Genomic DNA, 23,387 nt, shown 5'->3' on the forward strand with positions numbered 1-23,387 from the left:
AATTTAATTTGTCTGTAAATCTTGTTTAATCACTTTTAGATGTAAAGGGACACACCGGGAATGAAACCCAGTTAAAACATTCTAAAAAGAGATTCAGCTATAAGCTTCTGTGAGGAAGAACCCCATGACTTTTGTTTTTTCTTCTCATTTGTCTATGAGCTCTGTATATACGCCTGCAATGAAGATAGCATATTATGTAAATGAATGAGCAATGTTAGAAGATCCACAAGGGTAATTGGAACTGGTCTTGTAGCTTATTCAAAGAAAAGAAGAAAAAAAAGGGGGAAAAAAAGGAAAAAAAAACCCCACCCCCGAGTATGTTCTGTTTCTGTGTTGCCTTCTCAGCTACGCACAGACTTATGAATTCCCTGAAAGCATGCCGCAGAGGTGATAATGGCAGCAAAAGTGGATATTGTCTCCCAACAGTATAGTTTCAGGATCTTTTTTTCAGGAGAGGAATGAGGAGTGAAATTTCTTGATTTTGTTCTTAGTGAAGCCAAAAGTGTTTAGACAGTTAGTGTCATGTTGAAAGACAGAAGACGGCAGAAGGAGAGTGACAAACATGTTGGTGAAATAAAAAAGACACAGATGGAAAAAGAACAAAAGCCATAAGGGAAGACAATTCTCTCATAGTCTGCCTGAATTAAGGTAAACAGGCAAACTTTCATAATCTCCAAATATTAAGAATTTCCCTGACAGTCATAAAAAAAACCCATCATAAAATACATACAGTGGAATTCAGTCTGCCATTGCTCTAGAAATGCTTTTGCCTTTAACACTTGAAAATACTAACAATGTGAAAAAGCTTAGAATAATATTTTTGTCCTTAAATGCTTCCATGAAAACTACTTACTGGGGGGAAAAGGTCATTATTGGAAAGGGTTTAGGCTTTCAGTTGAGTCAGAACCTCAATTTCCAATTTTGGAACAAGCATATCTACTTAGCAGTGTTTTCCTTGGGATCAAGGTTTGCCCTTGATTGTACCACTGTAAATAAGAAATCTTTTTTTTTTTTTTTCTTCCTAAAAGCAGAACATATTTAGTGTAGCCATATGTAGAAAAGCACACTGTACACAGTGTAGCTTTTCTTTCCAGTTGTCCCAAAGATATTAGGTCTCTTCCAGTTACAAATTGTTTGCAAAAGGACAAAATCTGCTGAATAAGAAATTAACAGGCAATGTCTGATACGCATAATGATAAAATAACTTGATAGGTTAACAAGTTGTGATGAAAACCTGACCTGAAATGTTATCAAGATCAACCACACTGTCTTAGTAGGTTTTTTCCTATGTATTCATTGATTTTTTTAAGGCACTGAGCATGACTGTTAAATCAATGATAGTTTGTCACAAAATTGTAGAGTAAAAGGACTATATTACTGGGGTCAACTACAAATTAGCCCAAAGGGTAAATGCAAAGGGAGTGCAAAAGCTAAGGAAAAAACCAGCAGATGTTGTAAAATATGGCAACAATCTAACAGCTGTTAGAAAACGTGTATCTTCATGTTGTCTTTTTCCTCTACTTGTTCATCTTGTGCATAATCAAATTCACTAGCTGTGATACTGAAGAGCATTTTATGTATGAGATTTATTTAGTGAGTGTGCATGTGTTTAAAATCTTCTGTACATTCTGCGTGACTGAGACATGGTTCCAAAAGTAAAGTCATAAGTAACCTTAAAGTAATTGGTTAGCATATATTCAAAACCACGACAGTCGTCTTATTTTGACTTGTTATTGAGCCTTGAAAAAACATATTTCTGAATATGTTCTATTATTTTTATACTTTCCATTTCTCATGAGGTTTCATTGAAAATGTTATTACCTTTTTATATTGTTCTTAAATGACCATTATAAGCTCCAAAACCATGGATGAAGTTATGATATTGCTTTTTAGGGGTTTATGATCTGACCCTTTAGTTGCACTGATCTATATTGTCCTGAGTGTACTAGTTCATTGACTTTTTACAAAGTTTCTAAAATCAGTGGGATTGCTCAAAATACTTCATACCAATGGAAGCAAGTACTTGAATGTTCAGGTTCTGAAGACACTGTCTGGTTCTTATAAATAAGCCCTAAATTACCTGTGCAAATAAGGAGGTTTTAATGTGCAGTTGTTTCTTAGATGAAAACTGCCTTTTTTCCTCTCCATTAACTTTCAGTAATTTGTCACAAATCTTTCATTTTTTTGGGCACATATTCGCTTTGCACGGAGGAATGTTGTGTGAATGACACATAGTGAAGATAAACTCCTCAGGAAAAAGCTGTTTGGATCAGAATTGAAGTCATAGTTCCTTATGGAGTTCCATATAGAGGAATACATCTTCCTCTGGTGTTCCAGTTTCACAGGATGAGGACAAACAGACAGACATAGCTGTATGTTGATCATACGAGGGCAGAGCAGAGGAAGATTTTGGCACTTGTGCGTGCTTCTCTAGTCCTGTGTAATCTACAAGAATCTGTCCTCCTGTCATTTTCCCAGACGATTCTTGTCTCATAGTTACAAACATCTTGTTCTTGTTGCAGATATTATGCTTCTGAAATTCTTTGTGATTGCTTTCATTTGTACATATCAAACACATCGTCGTGTTTCTGTTCTGTGACTCTGTGAAAATAAGTCTTTAATTCAGGTTTCTGATACATTCTCTTTTGCTTACAAGTTTAAATATACCCTTCGCAAGGATTTTTCACTATCTTCCTAAATTTCAAATTTTAAAGAAAAAAACTGTTTAAAACAGTGTCAGGGTTTTCTTTTGTTGGCTTTGAAAGCATGCCATTTCATTTTTCCAAACGGCTGTGCTTGTGACATGAGCCCATTTGCTGGCCAGTGGATGATGCCTAAGTGGAAAACAGACAGATGAGAGAAAGTAGACCAGTACGGATTTCTGCCGGACTGAGCCTCTATGAAATGCCACAGAACTGGACTGGAACATAGTCTCTATTTTTAGAATTGTGGGAAATGTAGGCCAGGAGGTAGAAAGTTCTAGGTCAGAAAATTAACTTCAATGTGGTAAATAAAAGTTTGGTGGTTTTTTTTTCACAGAAACTTTCAGTAGCATGACTTGCATCACTCTGCTAATGCAAAACATTTAGCTTTAGAACACTGGGGACCGATAGTCCTCAAACTCCGTTAATTCAGATGACCTGTGTTAGATGTCTCTTTGATGGACACACTCGACATTTGGCAAAATGAGATTCAGATCCAATTCAGAATCCTTTTTTTTTTTTTTTTTTTCCTGGCACTGATCGTTCCCCACCCTGTCCCGAGTTGGTACCTCTGTCTTTGTTTAGTTGCTGAATCTGCAGCACTTAATGTTTCCTCATGAATACAGACAATCGCCTGTGGAGCTGATGTCGATAGGGCTTTCTCATGAATCAGCTGGTAGAGTACTGCTGGGCAGCTGATTCAACTGTGCCCTTTCCCTGGGGCCCGAATGGTCTCTGCTGCCATATGCTTGCTTCGCAGTGCCCTGAGGGGACAATATTTCAGAGTCTGCTTTTGCAACCTGGATTACAGTTGCTGGCATTATAGGCTTCACTCTACCAAACAAAGCAAGCAAGATTATACCAGCCGTTTTCTGTTTTCACAGCAGCAAGTTATAAATGAAAGAATTTCTGCAGTAAACAGCCAGGGCTACTTTATTATTTGTTTATATTTTTATACAATACAGCTGAGCATAACCTGAAACTTCCATCGAAACCAACAAGCCTTGCAGTACTTTTTTTCCTGCTTGGAAATATAGTGTACAGTGATCATCCAATTTTACCGTCTTTGCCTGGGGACCTCGCAGAATGAATGCTGATGAAATAGTCAATTGCTTAGAGACAAGCAGTCTTTCAAACAGTCCTGAGCAAAAGAATAGCTATTTCCCATATCTCTCACAAATATCAATTAATATTCCATAGTGAGGGTGATATTTAAAGGGAGAATAAAAAAATACCGTGAAAAGAAAACACAGTTCTTTAAGCCAAACATAAAATACGTTTTACCCTTCTACTGTTGCCTGTGATGTTACAGACTGTATTCTAATCCTAACAAACAGTCACCCAGGGGAATTTATAAAGGAATGCCTCCAGGCTCTCTAATGGCATCATCTTATAAGTTGTAGCAAGAATGAACTGCCAACCTTAAAACTGAAGAGGCAGTGTCCTTTCTTATTAGATTCACACAAGCTAAATCCAAGTGGTAGGTAACATCAGCAAGGATAATTGCCACAGTGTTATCTATATCACTAGATCTGAATGTGTATTTCTGATGTAAAACATTTTTGTTTCCAAAAGATCATATTAAAAAGGCAGCATCAGAGTTCTAAAACAATTAGTTTCTGCACAAAAAAAACTGTAAAATATGCAGCTTATTAGATTTCACAGCCATGCTTCCTACAGTCCTCATTATACAGCTGTAAGATGCTGAAGGCTGCCAGCTTGCTCCATTGTCTGTGGGCTGTACAGAAGGCATTTTTCTCCTATGCATAGCAAGCACCTTTCATATTTCTGCAGTTACACATTTGCATACAATATATTTTTCCCATTTCCCTCGCATGATAACAAGTTTTTAAAATGACACATGAGCGATCTAACAACATTGTTGTGTTACATGTGGTAGGATATTCAGTTGTTCAGAGATTTTGACTCGTATACATACTGCATGAGACGAACGTTTTTAAAAGATTTTATTAACTTTCTAAACTATCTACTCTAAAAATTGCATTAAGAAATACGTAACATTTGGAAGAAACAACTCTGATTCTTCTTCTGCTTATGGAGCTAAACCTGACTTAGTGTATCAGAGGTACATGAAAAGATTATTTTCCTGGTGGAAACAGGGAACAGCTTCCTCGATTTTCCTGCGTGGTGCTTCATAATTTATTGTAGTGATCGTTTTCTACTGTTGACTAAGATGCTGCTTTGATTCTTTTAGATCCCCTTATTAATCCAGGTCTTTCAGGTGTTAAAACTTTTGGTTTAGACTATTAATACTTTGAGGCCATTTCCTGGAGGTCTGTAGAGTACTGGGTTCTCGAATCGCTTTTTGTGTGCATTTCAGTGATGTTACATACAATTACTTAATATAAAACAAACTAGCAAAACAAACAGGTAATGCTTTGTTAATCTAATCTTTTAGATTAGTTTTTTGAATATGAAATATATCAGTTGCAGTTTATTTCAGAAATGGTCTATGTGAGTATATAACGGGGGCATAGGTATTACATATGTGTATAAAGAAAATAATATAAATGAAAACAGAAGTCTTGCAAGATTGTACTTGTCCTATATGTTGGCATGCCAGCTTACATGCTTGAAGTTCCTGGAGGGTTAGTGTTAGACTGGTATGGCCTATTTTGAGTACATACACATAAGAGAGCAGTCGTATGATTGAAATTTAGGCATTCACATTAGCTGGCTAATTTAATTTTGATTACTCTGTGGTAAACCAAGAAAGAAGAATCCCATGAGAGGACAATTCTGTTGTCTTCCCTTGGATAGAGCAGAAAGCTAGTGCAACAAAGTATGTAATTTATCCAGTTGAGCCTAAAACTGAGTTGTATTAATAACCCTCTTTTCCTTCTTCCTTATCTTAATCATCATAAACAAGATCATGACAGCATCACAGTATTTCACTACTTAGAGTCAAATAAATTACAGCTGGGAAAGACAAATTACCCTATTAGTTAATCTTCCTGTCTTTCTAGGGTTTTCCCTTAGAATACATTATCTAGCATCCCGTGCAATAGAGTGAACTCTTCAGTGAGGAGGATTCTGTTATTTCCCTTGGGGACCTATTCCTCCTTGTACAATTTCTCATTGTAAGGAAGCTTTTGTTGTTGTTTTTCTCTTTGCAGGAGATTAAGTAGAGTCTTGTATCTGTCTATGTATATATATGGTTCTCATCATCCACATATCAGTATTACATCTGTAAAGTACACAAATTTTCTCTCTCATTTCTTCCTCTAGGAGAAGCTGTATGCAGGATTCTACTATAGATATAGTAGAATGCAGTCGAGCCTTTTTGTGTCTCTAGCATGTCAAGTATAAGTTGATCAGTTTTCCTTTTGTGGACCATTCCGGCCTGTATATCTACCCCTTACCACGTCTTAGGATGTCATCTTCTACCTCTATTAATTTCTCATCACTGAAAGGGCCCCATGGGACACTTAAAAAGCAAATACTTTTTTATTTTTTACTTGCTTTTCTTTAAGTGTGGGAAGATCTCCTGAAAAATCCACACAAGACCTCTGTCATCTGTTCTCAAAGCAGCCCTTAAAACCCTTCCATGATGCCTACATACTGTAGGCACTGTGGGGCAGTTGCGCTAACCTGACAGCAGGTACGTCAGGCAGCAGCACTGCTGTGTGCTGACAGCATTGCTTCCCAGGATGATTTACATGCTCTTGTCATCTCCTTGTCTCTCTTCAGTTGTCTGTCTGCATTTGTCTTTCCTGGTACTCAGCTCTTGGAGTCCTTGGGGAGAGGACTTTCCTGCATTGTGAGACCTGATCCACGTATTGGGCTTCTAGAGCTCTGGCAATAAAGTAACTGTTAATAAGAAGAACAATACATTTAAGTCTGATGTAGAAGGTAGGAGTGAATCTGCAAAACTGTACGATCTGTACGATCTGCAAAAGATCACTAAAACACTCAAAACCTACCCACATATGTATGTGTGTACATCTGCATAGACATCAAGCTATGCAATTTAAAATACCAGTGATAATATTTTGTGTGTGTTTTGCATGTGTTAACAAGTTCTGAAGTGCATTACACAGATTTCCATATACATTTTCTTTATTTGGTTAGTGAAATCTCCAATTCATAGATTTTTGTTTTTAGAAATGGTCTCTTATAGAATAATACAGGATGATAAGGCTTAAACCTATGGTTTTGTATTTTAAAAAAAATGGCAACAATGAAAAATAAATAAGAATAAGTTTCTTCAGCTTTGAGGCAGTAATAATTTACATGTCAAGAAGTTATACAGGTTTTTATGAGATTATTGCAGTTTTATTCAATAAAATATAGTTACCATGACAACAACTGTCATGCTACCTGTGAGATTATAGCAAAGAAGGACAGTGAAGAAAAGGCTTCATTTTGGAAAGAATGCTTATCTGACCTGCTGAATACAAACAATGCTTTGCTTTGACCGTTACTGACTGTACAGCTACTATCAGCCAAACCCAAAATCTAGCTACAGATTTTGAAGCACAGCGATCCCCTTAGAAAAAACAAAACACTTGGTAAATAATGGTGGGTCTTTTTCATGCAAATATACTCTAAATGCCCTGTCGGATTGGTAATCAGATCTTCTGAGTGAAATGGAGATTTCAGCCTGAGAAGATTTGGGAAAGTGAGGGAGGCCAAAAAGGGCATCTGAAAAGCTAAAAAACCGGAAGGCCCTGGGAAAATGAGAAAACATGGTCCCACTAGGTTGCATTATGGTCACATTTTTTATTTTTACCAGCCATTACAATCTTTCAACAAAATGGTTGCTTCATTGAATATGGATGCATGTAAATCTCTGGCACTATGCGTTACCTCCTCTAGAACATACAAGTTTGATTTTTTTTTTTTTTTCCTCCCCAGTACACGCATTTCACTGCCACACCAAAAAATTTGCTTTCCTACTCCCTGTGGCAGTATATGCATTTTTCTTTCTGATTAATGTGCAGAATCTGTGCCCTGACTTGTGCAGAAAAACACAGCCAAAACAACAGAAGAGCACTAGCTGAGCTTTTAATCTTAGTTTGCCAGCAAACACGTGCTTTCTCGCCTAGCCATATAAAAATACTTTTATTGTTAGTTGCGTCTGTGATTGCTAGCCTATTGCAAAGAGAATCTGTGCAACCTGACACTAACTAAACCAGCAATGGTTAATAGCTAAATCACATTAGAAGTGTTCATTAATTAAAGTCTGCTGAATCTCTTTGCAGTCCGTATTTAATTGCAAGGTCATTTAGTATTGTAAAAGAGCACCTCAGAAAATAAAAGCACAAAGTTTTTTAACCAAACATCTTAAAATTTGCCTCATCTATAAAAAAAATTGTGGTGTTTTACATGAGGCAATATTAGATACATAAAGAAAAAAGAAACAGTGATTATGTTGTTGGGCCAGAGTATATAAAAGTGCTATATTATTGTAATTAGGACAACAGTGACTTGGACTATAATGGTGGCTTTCTTGCAAAAATGGCACCATTTCAAATGTATAGTCTCTAGCTAAATGAGTTTGTTGTAGCATTGACAAAGAAACAAACACAAGCCAAATGCAGTCAAAATTAAACACAAACAGAAACCTTAGCTGTTTATTTGCTGGGTAGAACCCAGAATGTTGTTTTTCAGATGCATTCTTCCTGCATTCTTACTGCTTTTTCAATGCAAAATTTTTATCTTTAAGACTTTAAGCACATTATGCATGTAAAAAATATTTATTTACATGTAGTTTATAAATGCAGTGTCTGTAGTGGAGTAACATCCTACTTAAATACTGATAATCCAGAGCTTTAGACCAAAGCACGGAAAGTTCCGCAGTGTTCCGGAGATTGCCTCAGTAGCAGCCACGGTGGCTGCGAGTTCCTTTCTTCTGCATTACTTGTCATCCTCGGGAATCTCTCAGTTCTCCAAATCTTTTGTTCATGCTTAGTTGAAAAGCGTTCTGTCACTTGTGTGAATGGATAGGTTGCTACTTTTTCTAGACTTTTAGCATCTTGCAGTGGAGCCGGAGCAGGGCTGATGTAGCAACATCCTCTGCAGCTGCAGAGGGGACAGAGTTTGCTCCTTTATATACTTCTTATGGCCAGTGTGAACATCTTAATGCAGCATGTTTCACACCTGCAGAAGATTTGATTCAAGGCATAAAACAAAAAAAATCCAAATTAAAGGTGATAAAATTCAAACTATGTAAAAGCTTAAGTAATTTCAATAGTGGAAGTAATTTCTTTAATTTCTGTTTCATGATTGCTTACCTCTTTCATAAACAATTTTCATCAATAAGATTGCTGGGAGCAAATTACTGAATTTGACAGATCTTCTCAGAACTGTGTATGACGGTCGGAAATGAAGTGCTGAGTGGCAGAGGCTGGCAGTGTAAGGAATTGATTTCTAGGAACTGGGAGGGTATTTTATTTTTCCATCCCCTTCATTAGTTTTATTAGGCAAGACTGTAGACACACTTCAGGTGACCTGTAAGGGAAGGAAAAAAAGGTTATGCAACTTCCCTCCTGCCCCTTTTTGTGTATACAAAGAGTGATTGGGAATACTGACTGTTATGTATGTATTTTTAATATATGTATAAATTTTCGATAAAGTTGGGGCCTCAATATGTTATTAAATTATTTTATACCACAAGGAAAAAATCTGGAGAGCTGAGCATCAGGATTGGAAGCAATGTTAGACACTGCCTCTTTTTATTAAGGCGTATTCAACTTTAATGTCTAATGAACACTTGGGATAAAGGATGTGTTTATCAGAGAATCAGAATACCAATTTCAGTTTTGAAATCTTGAAATAAATATCTACAAAAGTCTTCAGGAATTCTCCAATGAAATAAGAAAAGAATAGACATTATATATCAAATCTTTCTAAACAAGCAATGCAATTATTTCTGAAGTCCTTTGAAATGAGAGCCACCTAGGCAAATCAAACATGATCTCAAAGAAGTCAACAGTTTCACTTTACTTTCCTTTGTGTATAAAGTATATCATGGAAACAAAATGGAACAACCTAGATAAAATACTCTTACTCTTAATTTTCACTGTTCTGTAATGAGCCTTACCTCATTCCAGCCCTGTTCCATTGTATGATGTTCTGCACAAACCTCTTCTGTCTTAGAAGGTTACAAACCAAAGTTTATGACAGCAGCCACTCCCACAGAAACCTAGCACATCACCTGCTATTTCAGTTTGAATCTGGCTGAAGAAAGCACTGACCTCTACATTCAATATTTGGTATCACACATGGGACAGTAGCTGAGAACTGCGGGGGATGTCCTGCTGGGGTGGTGGGGCCACAGAATGAATTCTGTGAGAGGGACAGTACGGGTTGGCTAAGAGATTGCTTTCTGTAGGAACAACAAAACATAACTGGTGTATGTTACAGAAGGTAAGCCAACAAAAACTAAATATGTGAGACAATTCTAATAGCTACACCTTTTCACGTTTTTTTAACTACTGTGGACAAGTCACAAAGGGTCATAGAATCATAGAATAGTTTGGTTGGAAGGGGCTTTTAAAGATCATCTAGTCCAACCCCCCTTCAATGAGCAGGGACATCTTCAACTAGATCAGATTGCTCTGTTCCTGCAACATCCAGACTCAAACTTCCTGCACACTTCTTGTCACCATTCCCTATTTCGTTTATTTTCTGTAGCATATTCCGTGGCCTCTGAGTGTGCCCCATCATTGCTTCCCTATTACTGTTTTTATCCTCCTGTATGTGAAGGAGGTCATTCAAGATACCGACCATAGGCTAAGGCTGCTGTACTTGCTACAACACTGGGGACCACATTTGCATCATCTATGCCCTTTATCATTTTCACTCAAAGCTATCGGGCATTGTCTGTTATCATTTGGGTATACAGCAAAATTTGTACTTGTTCAGACAACAAATTTCTAATGTTAATTCCTTATAAACCAACCATCAGGTTGAGGATAAAGTCCATTCCCCATGCCCAGTGGTAGGTTAAAGATTATTATATTAAAGGTTAGGTATAAGATCACCTTTCAACATAAAGAACGGGTAAGCTTCAAAACATAAACAGTTTAGATGTTTTATAAGAACAGGTTCAGCAAGCATCAAAGATACATGCAACATAATGTTAATTAGCGTTGCATTCCTCTTCCACGTGGTACGGCATCAGCTGCAGGCCATGTGGATTCTTCTGGACCCTGCTGGGCAGCGGGAGAGTCTGGTGGGGCATTTTCCTGACAGATGGGGCTGTGGTAGATCTTGCACGGCAGCCAGCTGATCTGCTTCCCTTCGTTCAAGTTTTCCACTTGTAAGAATGGATGAATTCATGCCAGTAGCCAAAATAAATGACCCGTGCAAGCCATAGGCATTTTTTTTTCTCTAGCAAGACGTAATTCTGCAACCCGCATTCCCATCCCTGGGAGTTATCCCATTATTCCCATGTAGCAAACTGTCCACAAATTCTAGCACTGCAGAACTTCCACTCCACGAACGAGGTGTTATCCAACCCTCTAGACACTCTCAAATCCTGCCAGCCCAATGTCTTACCCTGATGCTTGAAGTGGCCAGGTGGGAAAGCCTGAAATGGAAGCTATTGGGTGGCATGCAAATTATCTCTAAATATGCAAATATTTATCTAATAATTTGCATGTGTTGTTATGCACAAGACTGCCCAAAGCCATGGCAGCGATGTGTCATATAGAAAAAGAAGAAAAGAGAGCACAGCACAAGGACATGCCAAAGGGATCTCCTCCCCCTTTTGTTTACTGTTCCTGTCCTGAAGCGTTGTGTAACTTGGATTCAGCAGCACAGAAAGTGTGAGAGGGAAGAGGTGGCATATCCAGAAAGGGGGTATTTTGGTGGGTGCTATAATTCTTTTCTTTTCTGAACATAAGAAACATAATTCAGCCCTTAACCTCTTTCCTACTCTTGCTTTCTCTCCTTCTGTAGAGATTGTCTTTATTGTTAGCCTAATTAATGTCATCATTATATTTTTAAGTCATCCAAAACCAACCTCTCTGCAGCAAGCTTAATGTAACTGAATTTCATTTGATTTTGCTTCTCACAGAAATGGAAAGTGCTGTGTTGCCTAAGAAATAAAAAGGGCAATTTCCTTAATTTTTTATCCTTTTTTTGTGCAGAGCATGGAATTTATAACTCTGGCTAGACAATGGCCCCCTCAGTGGCAGAGACTCATTTCGGAGACAGTAGATGTTGTCCTGACTCTGTCACTGTGGCCACATCAAACCATTGTTATGGCTGCAAGCCAAGAGAAGAAATAAGAATCCTTTTTATTATTGCTTTTCTATGCAGTCTCTATAACTTGGCAAGGTTCTTTCAAATGTGATTTTGCAAATCTTAAATGCAGCATATTATATTGTATTATTAACCTTGTATTTCGTATCCCTTTGATATGATTCCTTTGCAAGTGCTTGAAGTCTACACAGATCTATCAGGTAGCTTTAAATGCATTCTACAAAGAACCTTAAATAATACAGCTACTAAAAATGTTTTTCCTTTACCCAGAAATTCAGTCTGCTGGCATATATCATCTTGAAGGAAAATGTTTTGTTTGTGTTCCACAAGTAATATTTTAAGTCGTTACTGATGTTTTTTCTTCTTTTTTTTTTTTTGTTGTGCACCTCACAAATTTCTTCACAGTTTCAAGGAAATTGTTTTTAGTTTTAAATTATTTTTGCACAAGTTATGCAACTTTTTAGTAAGAGTGTAAACGTTAATTGTATATATGCTTTTTATTCAGGCACCTTTGTTACTAAAGTCACAGCTACAGATGCAGATGATCCAGTTTATGGAAATAGTGCCAAGCTGGTTTATAGCATTCTGGAAGGACAGCCTTACTTTTCTATTGAGCCACATACAGGTAGGTGATTCTGTGAATCCCTGGGTTCTATTTACAGAAATGACCGTGCCTCTTACTTTGTATAATATACCTAAACAAGGAGCGTAAGTGGGTGTCTGTCAGTATTGCTGCGTTGTAACACGTGTCTCACTTGTATTCCATCACAGTCTGATCATGTTAAAAACTAAAGAAAAATCTGTATTAATGATAATGCAAGTAATGGTGATGCTAATATCACAGAGGTTACTGAAGCAAAACTGAAGGCAGTGGAAGTGCTGTGTGACTTATAACTGATTAGGGATTGAAAGATTTGCCGTGAGGAGTTTAATGAGCATAATTTAATTTTCAGTATTGGATACTATAGTATATCCAGTTAAAGTACAGTTTCGCTTCGGAATTTTAGTGACTATATTGTGTGTTTTCCTTAAAAATTATTTTTCTTTCCTGATTGGATGGATTGTGAGAAAGAACGAAGGTGATACTGAGTGTTGGTATGTAGTTCTATTAGCATGCATTTAGGATGACTTTATTACTCTGTGGTTTTAAAGTCTTGAAAGTCATCTGAAAGAAGTGCCAATAAATCCATTCCCTCTTGTTTCCTGTACATATGTTGTACTTAGAGCAAATTCATTTAGCTACATCTGAGAAGTGTTTTTTAACGTGATTTGATATTATTTCTTGTATTCTTTCACCTGTGACTAGAAGTTGTTTTTAAGCACTGTGAGTCAAACAGCTGTGACCTCCTAAGGAGAGCAAAACTATAACTAGTTGTAAAACATGCAAAAAAAACCCTGAATTTATATGACCATAAAGGGGTAAAGCGGCAGTAAAAACTCTTGTCCTCATGCAGATTAACAAAATTCTGAAATAAATGCTGGGAGAAATTATTAAAGGATGCTTTTGATGAAGTGTGCTAAGTTTTCTCACCATTACACAGAATACTCTTAGGCTTTTTAAAGTCTGGAAGTTCTTTAATTCTTTCTGGTGAGATTGCATAAATAAATTAAAAATTATTTCCCTTTCCTAGAAATGCCCTAACTTGCAGGGACTTTAGGTAAATAGTGTAGGTTGATAAATATCAACAGATTAATCCATTTCAGTATTTTCTTCTGGTTGAAGAACAGCTATCCTAAGTGTGAAAACAATCTCTGGAATGTGATTCAGTATTTTATTATATGCTGCATGAAAAATATTTTTAAAAGGAATAACTCTAGCACAGCACAATGGAAAAACGGTAGCTTGTTTCAAGAATAAGTATGTCAAGAGGGTGTTATTAGTCAAGCCCCTTAGTTAATACTGGCTGATGTCACGAGTCATGTCAAAATATAACTCTGAACAGACCCCTGACCATCGAGTATCAAAAGGTATGATCTGGTTTTCTTTACTGTTACAAATTATTGTACGCCGTAATGACTTGAGTTAGCTGTCTTAATTAGAGGGAGATTAGCTGTAGGTTCTTTCTCAGTTTCTACTAGGGAAGGTTAGTGCTTTAGCAGGGTACCTGAGAAGTATGTTCTCTGCCTACACAGAAGACTTTTCATTTTTTTCACACAAAAATAGCCTGAAAGACATATTCCAAATGTAAAAAATTGTTTAATTTTACTCAGGTTTATTATTTGTATCGCATTAAAACATTATGCTCAATCCAATGCAGTAACTATTCATCACCTAGGAAAGCGATTTCCATTATCATGAAAGACAGACAAAAGTCCAAAGCTTTTTGGTGAACCTGAAAATCATGATTTTTCTCCTGTTTCACTACCACTAAATTCCCCCTCCTACCTTAATTTCCAGTTACAAATATTCCTTTGAGTAGCAGTTCAGTTCCCATGAAAATGACATGTTAGTTTCGAAAGGGATTTTAATCATAAAGAATTCAGCTGTGGCTTTGCCACAGTCCTCGAGTAAGTGGCTTCATATTATGGAGCTGCTTCTGAATGAATAAGTGGTTTCAGATTCCCCATTTTTGCACATCTATGGAGGACATCAATTATGTTCTTCTCTAGACCATTACAACTGAATGAGTCTATGTACTGAGGCTGTTCTCGGTTTCTTTATCATCTCTATGTAATAGCCTTCGCCTGTAGTCTAACTACCATACTACTCTTACAGCTACCCACCAAATAGTTTGTTAAATTTAGAGGGTATGCAGTTGTTTCTATGATATGAGATGGATCTATCCACTGCTTGTAACGTTTTAAAATTTGAAGAATTTGTTCTTGTGTCTGAGATGTCTTCATTCATGTCGAGAAATCTTAGCCGTACTCAATGTCAAATTTTGTAGAGGCCTCCAGCATACATCTGTTTAGAACATCTAAACAATAAATACACATAAAAGTCTAGTTATTACGCAAACCAGATGCAGGTAGTCATGTAGAAACTGCAGCTGTATATTATAAAGGGTGAAAGAGATTGCTCCGAAACCCAGCAGCTGTATAGTTGTGGTTCTTTTGAAGAGAAGTGTTGATTTTAGAAAACGTGAGGAACTATGCAGTAGATTTTCTTGGTAATACCAGAATTTTGGAGCAAGGGTATGATAATGTTTATTACATACCAGAGAGAGTTTTATGGATTATGTGTAGTCTCCAAATGCCAATAGTATTATGCTGACAGCTACAATTCCGCGTTAGCTTGTGGCGCTGGGTATTTCACCTTTTAGAGGCAGTGGTGCATAAAACATGCACACTAGTTTAGCAGCTTTATCATGTGGACGGTCGTGCTGTTGCCACGGAAAGATCGAGCAGAAGGTGCATTTTAACAAGAAGAAAATGTCCAAAGCAAATATAGTAAGTATGCAGGTGTTTGATTGTTTCTTTATATTTATCCAAATTCAGCAGTGTGAAACATCACAACTAATATTTGTTTCCTCGTAGTAAGTAGGCCAGGAAAACACATTATCTTATGCATTTATATGTAGTACCTGGGAACCTCAGTGAAAGTTTTCATGTGAGAAGATGTTTGTATACTGTTGTGACAGCGTACAAATTAAAGCAGAAGAGCCAGGTCTAGTAGTGTCTTATCCAAAGCAAATCAAACCTGAAGGTCGTCTTCCAAGTGTGGTAGATATTTTAGAATTTGGGTTTGGGGTTTCTTCTGGTGGGGTGGGGTTGTTTGGGGTTTTGCGGGGGGGGGGCGGGGGGGACGGGATGTGTGTATAGCTACATTTTCTCTGTGGTTACATTTCATTAGGGCCCCTGCTAAGTTGAAAGCCTTTCCAAGTCATTTGAAACAGAATTGTTTCTCAACATAGATATTGTGTCTAGAACTGTGTCTTTCCCAAAATGGAATCACTGTTTTAAAAGTGATCCACTTAAGTATTTTCTGTCATTCATGGGAGTGTATCAAATGTTATCAAAAGTATAACTACTTAGAGCTGATCTAATTATTTTTCTAGATGACTGACCTTTCACTAGCTTTGTTTATTAGAATTTAGGACTAGATTTAGATCTGTGCAGCTACCAGCACCAGGGCAGCCCTAGATAGGTTGTACTGCCTATAGTTTTTTTGATTTCCTGGCTCAGACTAAAGATTGTTTGACCTTGCTGCTTTGTTTTAATGGTACGCTGAGAGGTGACCATCAGGAATAATCCCATGCCTCCCGACTCCTCTCCCTTCTCTAGTACGCTGAACAAAAAGAGGGAGCAAAGATGTAGGCTATGGCTTCATGCCTATGGTAGAAAGGGTTGCTACACTTGAGGGTAAACCTGAGGAAAGCAGTTGCTTACCTTTCTGCTTGATGTTAACTAAATGCAGTCCTTATCTGAATCGTACTCTTGGTTGAAACTCTGACATTATCTCAACCTCCTTGCTGAAACAATTCTATAATCGTGGCTGCACAGAAATAAGTACTGGTAAGTGACCCATAAAACAATAATTTTCCATTACCTTACACGAAAAATGCATATACTTCTGCAGTTCTAGTTTGAAAGTTCTTCTCTAGGAGTTACAGACACATGAAAGAAGGTAATTCAGAAGTTATTTTTCATTCAGTCCTCTGAATATGGCTTAGGGTAAATGCTTTTTTGATGGCTTGTTCTGAATATTTTTTGCTTTTCATAGGTGAATTTTAATATGACCACTGGTTTATTGTATAAAGAGTAAACATAAATAATATATTACAAAGATACGGATTCAGATTTTTCTATGTAAGGCTAAACTTGCAATGTCATATGAGATTAGTAAACTCACAGTGGACTAAAATATATTCCATAAATCATTATCGTTATATCTGACTAACTGATGTCAGCTTTCCTGACTAGTACACAAGTTGCACATGTTGTCTCATAACCCAAATAATGACAATTAAAATGCTGGGGAAGGATGTTCCTGAAGACTGCTAAAAGTAGCTAAAGTACACTTCTCTCTTTTAAGATTTTTCAAGGATATTAAATCTGACTGTCAGCTTTAAAATAAGATTATCATAATGGAATGTAATATGAAGTGACACTGTGTTCTACAATATAGGAATGGCAGAGAAAATACATTTTCAGCCATGTCTGACTTATTTACATTTCGTCACTCCTACACATACCTGAAATATAGTTACATGCACAAGGCAAATTACACCAAACGCCCTACTGCACTGGAAAGCACATTGTATCATTTAAGTATAAACCCTTACTATATATGAAAAAGTATAGATTTTAAACACTGCCATCTTGAATATAGTCGTTTGGTACAAAGCCAAAATTCAACTTATTAAAGCTGAGATGAACAGAAGTCAAGAGACCTAGAAAACAAAAGACTCTCCTAATAGAATGTGTATATTTCTTTGGAGAGTGAATAATTGATCTTTTTTCCTATACCTAGCTTTAACTTCCAGGTGACAGTGCACATGCTTTAATCAACAGAGCTTTTAATGATTTAGTATATGGCCCTCTCTGGACCACAGTGCTTGAACCCTGTGGTTCTGAAATCAGAGCATAAGAGCAGAGGAATGAAAACAGCATTCAGCAGAAGCCAGGTTTTAATCTTTTATTTTAATTTGCAGTCTTTAGTATCATCCTCCATCTAGACTTTGAAATACAGTCCAGCAGAATAAAACCAAGTAAGGTAGAGAGAGGATAAATGACAGCAACTTTTGTTACAGACATTTTTGGATGTTACAGACTATTTCTTCTATCTGGTTGTTAATGTCCAGTTTATTAGTAATGGTACATGTCAATGATAGCACAAGCTACCCTCAGAATATTGCATGTAGTACTGCTAAGACCCATCATCATAAAAAAGACCACAGAAATACTGTAGAAAGTTCAAAGCAGGGTAGCTAATGTGAGAAGAATATTACTTATAACGGAAGATTGATTGAACTTAATTTGTATAAACTGGATAAGAGGTGATTAAAGGAGGATATGAAATCACTGCACAAATATTTGAGAGGTGTTAATAAAAGAGAGGCACGGGGGCTGTTTCTGTAATTACTCATGATAAAATGACAAGGTAACATTTTCAAACTAGAGAGAGATGGGAAAACCGTTTTGATACAGGAAGCGATCTGCAACTGTAAGGGGAAAGTAATGAGCAGCTAGGAACAGAACTAAATCGTGTTCAACAGAGCCCTTCTAAATAGTTCAGTTTCTAAATAGTTTAGGTTTAAACCCTTCTGGGATTATTGTAGAAAAGAACTTGGTCGGCATTACTCACAGCGTGGATTGAACTGCAGCTTTTTAGCTCATTTTGTTAACTAAGTGCTGCTGTGGTATCCTTGCCAATTACTGCAGATTTAAAGTTAACTAGTCTTTTCACTGCGATCATTTTAAGAGGCATGACCTGGGATGGGTAGATGTTGTTTTGTCTCAGCAAGTGAGGTGTAGGAACTCACTTCCGAGAGGAGAAGGCAGGTCCGTGCAGCCTGGATAGCAGCGTTCCCAAGGTAGCAGAATTGGCTCCAGCACATGCAAAGATTTCTGGGGTTGACACTCGGTCGCTTCCGTTACACCACTTTCAGCTCTGTCAAGGCAGCATTCGATGCACTTAGGCGCAATGCTGAAAATACATATATTTTTACACTATATTTTCAAACTGTTATAAGCCTTTTCTTGTCATTGTGTACTAAGTATACTGTGCAACCTTAGGAGTTGCGTTAAGGTGACTGTACAGAGATTCTCTGGTGATTCTGAGAGTTGTCTTGGTGACAGCCCATTAGGAGAGAGAGTCGTACTGACAAACTGCTAGTGAGGCAGACCTGAGGGTCAGTCCCATGGTTCTTGCTTTTTACTTAGAAGTTTAAAGTGCAGCTATTATGGATAAGGTATGTAGTATTGGGTCCTTCAGTAGCAGCAAGAGCTGTCTTTTCTGATTAATAAAAGGAGTATAAAATCACTGCAGAGACGTTTGAAAACAGTTATGATGGTCTGTAGTTGGTAAAGACGAGTGGCTTAAGATCAAGACAGATTGACATTTGAAAAAAAGTGATTTCTGCTTCTAGAGTTTATCTAATAATAGTAGTAACAAAAAAGCTGATACTACGCATTTCTTGCATTTCAGAGCAATGCCTCTATCGTTTTAGAACGCTAGTGAATTAGGCCTTAAACATTTTCCTCATGTTAGGTAGGAAAACAGGAGCTACATATCTAAATAATGTTGTGCTTCAAGAGACTGAAGTGGAGAGAGGAATTTGAACTACACAGCTAGATCTGGAAAGCATCTGAAAAAGAATTGAAGGCTACTTTCTGCAAACTGTCTAGTATAATTATAGGTATTAGAGGATCATTACAAATAAAATCCTAAGGAAGAAAGATCATAAATGCAGTGCAGAATGTTTATTTACTGCATTCATTCTCTGTTGGTGAGAGGGCGGTCCTTTCACTATGCCAGTGAAACTTGGTCCCAGGGAAAAGACAATGGCTGGTAAGTAGAGATGAAAGCTTTTTACCCCTACTGTAAATCCCAGTTCATCTGAATTAAAAAGGCAATATTATAATAGGTGTTATCCAGTCATATCCTGTATGATATCCATCAAGCAGAATACATATAGTGAAAGGTAGTGTTAATTTACATACAGTGGCAAACTTGCAATTACTTCAGAATGAAAGCAAGATCAGAAAACACCAAAATGGAAGTAATATTGGATGAAAAATAAAATAGATTGTAGGTTACACAAGAAACAAGAGAATTAATAACACCATATTTGACCTTCATCTCACAGTTTAACAGAAAGACAGGTAATGCAATCTTCCCCATACAATTTTAAAAAATAAACATGGTAATAAAATATGTACACTGTTAGCTTCTCCTTTAAAAATACAAAAATGGCACAGAATTACTCCACATAAAATGGTGTAACAGGTTATTCAGTTCCTCACGTAGTGATTATTTTTATTGTGGCTAATGTCTTTGTTGTGCAATATATCTACATCTGAATGTACTTCAGTCAACGCCTGTAACTGATAATTTTTCTAGAAAGTTAGCCAACTTTGCTAGAGGTTGCAGGTATTTTTCTTGTCTTGCAAAAATAAAAATCCTAAGGCATTAGAACTAAATAAGAAATTAGAATATTTGATCATAATTTTTATTAAAAAGATTATTATTTTTATGAATTGTAAATTGAATTAAAAATAGTGGATCGGTATGCCTGTATCACATCATTAATGTACTAGAATTTTTTTTAATTTTCAAGAAAGATAGTTGTGGTCTATTCATTTTTTAGGAACTATGGTATAGGTTTTTCACAGATCTCCAAGTGAACATTTTTTATGGACTGCTAAAACATCACGGAAGTCAGTGTGCTTCATGGGAATACAAAAACTGCATTTCACGGTGCTCTGAAGAAATTACAAGATTGATTTTTCAGGAGTTTGGGTCCTAAATTACTGTTATATTTAATAAGAATCTCCACAAAGATTTTAGCACGAAGGAAGATCAAAGCAATTACTTAGCTCTTCCAAAATGAAGAACGGAAAGTTCCAAAGTTGCAAGTTGAAATAGCAGGAAGTCTTCATCAAAATGTGTGAAATGAATGAGATGCTTAAGAAAGGCTTTTCAGGGCCAGATTCCAATTTTGTATAGTGCTTGCTTGGTTTTGTTCCATGTTCTCAATTATTGTTACATATAATTTTATAGCGTTACCATATAGACATCCTTAAAAAAATGGAGAGGAAAGTGAAAAACAGATCCTTATTTCTATTGCTTTTTTTGCTTCTCTTCTTTTTCTTCATCAGCTACAGCCTCTGACACATTGCCTCTTTTCCCCTGATCTTTTTCAGTGTGAGACAGTGTATATTCTTCCAAATACGTTTTTGAAAGTAGTCCACAGGGGTGCATTTTAACCTATTCAAGTTGTGAGGCAGATTGTGCAAATCGCTCGGTGTGTACATTTAGGACCACTGTAAAAGTAAATCCAATCCCGCAGCTGTTTTATTTGCTATTGAGCAGTGTGACACCAATAGCTGTTTAGGAAAAGTAACTCAGCCAAAAAAAAAAAAGGTACTTCCAATATTGGGATGTTTTTGTTCTTTGAATAAATTATTTCTTCATTTCTTTACCTTCCAACCCACCTCCTGATGTTTCCAGCTGTAGTCAGAGGAACTGTAGCCAAATTATGACGAATTATGATGCAGGTACCTGTTCAGTTGTTGTACTGCATGTCTGTTGAATGTTTTCACAGGGCTACGGTTTGAGAAATATTTTAGAGTGCATAGAGATAGAGCCTTATCTTAGGCAACATGGAGGGAAGGGACCTCAAGCGACAATGTCATGGGTGCCCCTGCCCCAGAAAAGGACAGGTTTATCCCTTGACAGATGTTTGTCTGATAGGTTCTTAAAAGCTTTTTGGTAATGGAAATACTATGAATTCTCTCTGTACTTACCTTCTCTTTTAGAATGTATTCCCCTAATGTTTAACTGAAGTCTTTCTTGCTGCAATGTAAATCCATTTTGTGGTTTATATTTTAGGCCTATCATTTCTTCTCTTATCCCCAGTGGAAAAGGAGAGTAGCTCCCAGTAATGTTTACATATTTGGCTATAGTCTTTCCTCATACTTCCCTAAGTATATAAACTGATTTTTTTCAAAACTGGACACACCGTTCCGGCTGCATCCTTACTAGTATGAGTGAACTGGAAGGATTATTCCACAGTTCTTGCATGTAACATACTAGCTAATATACCAGGAAATATTTGAGCGTTTTTGTCAGTAAAATGCTGTTGACTCACATTCAGCTCAATTTGACTCCACATTCTTTTCTATCTTGTGAGTCATCTGTGCTATTGTAATTGTGAAGTTAATTGTTTCACCCACACAAGATACTTTTCACTTACCAAACTGAGTTGCATCCTGCTTTTCTAGACTATCCAATTTGTCAAAATCGTTTTGTACTCTAATCCTTTTCTTCCAGTACTTGCAATGGCTCCCAACTGTGTGTCATCTGAGAGGCTTGATAAGTTCTTCCCGTCTTCCATCATTCAGGAAATATTGCATGATGCTATAAGCAGAACAAACCCTATGAACCACTTCATCCATCTTTCCACTTTGACAGTAAGCCATTGATAACTGTTCTGAATACAATCTTTCAACAAGCATCTACCTGCCTTACATTAGTTTACAGTAATTCTCATCCCTGGCTTTTAAACTCTTCTCCTGTTTGGCACATATCATTTTCATCCATCACAGCATGCTGAAAGTGATTATGTTTTTATTCTCGATTTGTTTCTGGGTTGAATTGAAGTAGAGCAGGTTGGCTGCTCAATGAGTTAATGTTCTGTGTGCTGTATGCCTATTTAGTAGTGGGTGAGCCCAAATTGTTTTCTAAAAATAGATTGAAAGTTCCAGTACTTCCTGTGAGCCCAGCCTGAGAACTGGTGAATAAAACAAAAGAACAAATAAATATCCTTGCAATTATCTATGCATAACTCTGTCTTTGTCTTGATCACATTACTTAGGTGAGGATGGAGCCTTTTTGTGTTTATTAATTTGCCTCATAAGAAATACTGACATTCCTCTTTCGTTGACCTCCATTCTGTAGTTTCTGAATATAGAAATACTAGTGGTAACAATCAGCCCGTATAATTTGGATACATTTGATATTTAAAACCCTTCAGCTCCTGTTACATTAATTCAAACAGTAAACTTCTTTTGAGCTTTTTATTGTGTTTGAAATTGAAACTTGACTTTGTCTTTGACTCTTAGGTTCTGGCAAATGGTTTATGGGCTGAGACAGCAGATAGAAATACATATAAAACTATTGAAATAACAGGTTGTGTTAGCATCTTTATATAGGAAAAAAAATCCCACAATTTTTATGTCTTAAAAGCCAGAAATTGTAATTCTGATTTTGGCACTTTTTAAGGTATTTAACCTTCCTGATTTCTTTCAAACCATAGATAAAGTCTAGACTGTTCCATACATTAGGAGACAAATTAAAATACATGTCAAGGAAAATTCATCACTTTATTGAAATAATTAACTTGTCTCAGAGGAAACTGCAGAATACAAAATGTGGCATCTTATACAAGCCATCTGTAGGCAGGACTGAATTTTTTTAAAATTAGGTTTAAAAAAAAAACAAACCCCAAACCAAACAAAGGAAACTCTGCTTAAAAATAATGGAGAAAAGTTTATAGTAGGCTTAATACAAAACCCATTTAAATAAAGTTTTACTGATCTTTGCATCAGCTCTATTAGTGAAAAAAAATTAACGTGGATCAAATTCTGATACCCTAAGTTTGCATTAGCATCGTTTTTATGAGTCATCTCATTTAGAACAATAGAATTATTTGCAGAATGCATCATTATTATTCTTAAATAGTAAACCAATCGGTCCAAACCAGTCACAACCGTCAAACGCTTTTAAAAATAAATATCATTTAACCTCCTTACCCAGGCTGCTATGGAGGAAATGTCCTTACTCTT

At 36.7% G+C, this 23,387-nt stretch overlaps 1 protein-coding gene across 1 annotated transcript in view; it reads left to right on the forward strand.

Moving 5' to 3' along the window:
* CDH8 (cadherin 8) overlaps positions 1–23,387 on the forward strand; it is a gene marked incomplete at its 3' end in the record, with an annotated part of 135,745 nt that overhangs the window by 45,537 nt on the left and 66,821 nt on the right. Inside the window, exon 3 of the mRNA XM_082005744.1 lies at positions 12,442–12,561. Within this exon, the coding sequence (XP_081861870.1) occupies positions 12,442–12,561 (120 nt within the window). The remainder of the gene's footprint in view (positions 1–12,441; positions 12,562–23,387) is intronic.

The sequence above is a fragment of the Phaethon aethereus genome (assembly GCF_964289735.1).
Source record: "Phaethon aethereus genome assembly, chromosome: 13".
In the NCBI taxonomy this organism is placed as follows: Eukaryota; Metazoa; Chordata; class Aves; order Phaethontiformes; family Phaethontidae; genus Phaethon; species Phaethon aethereus.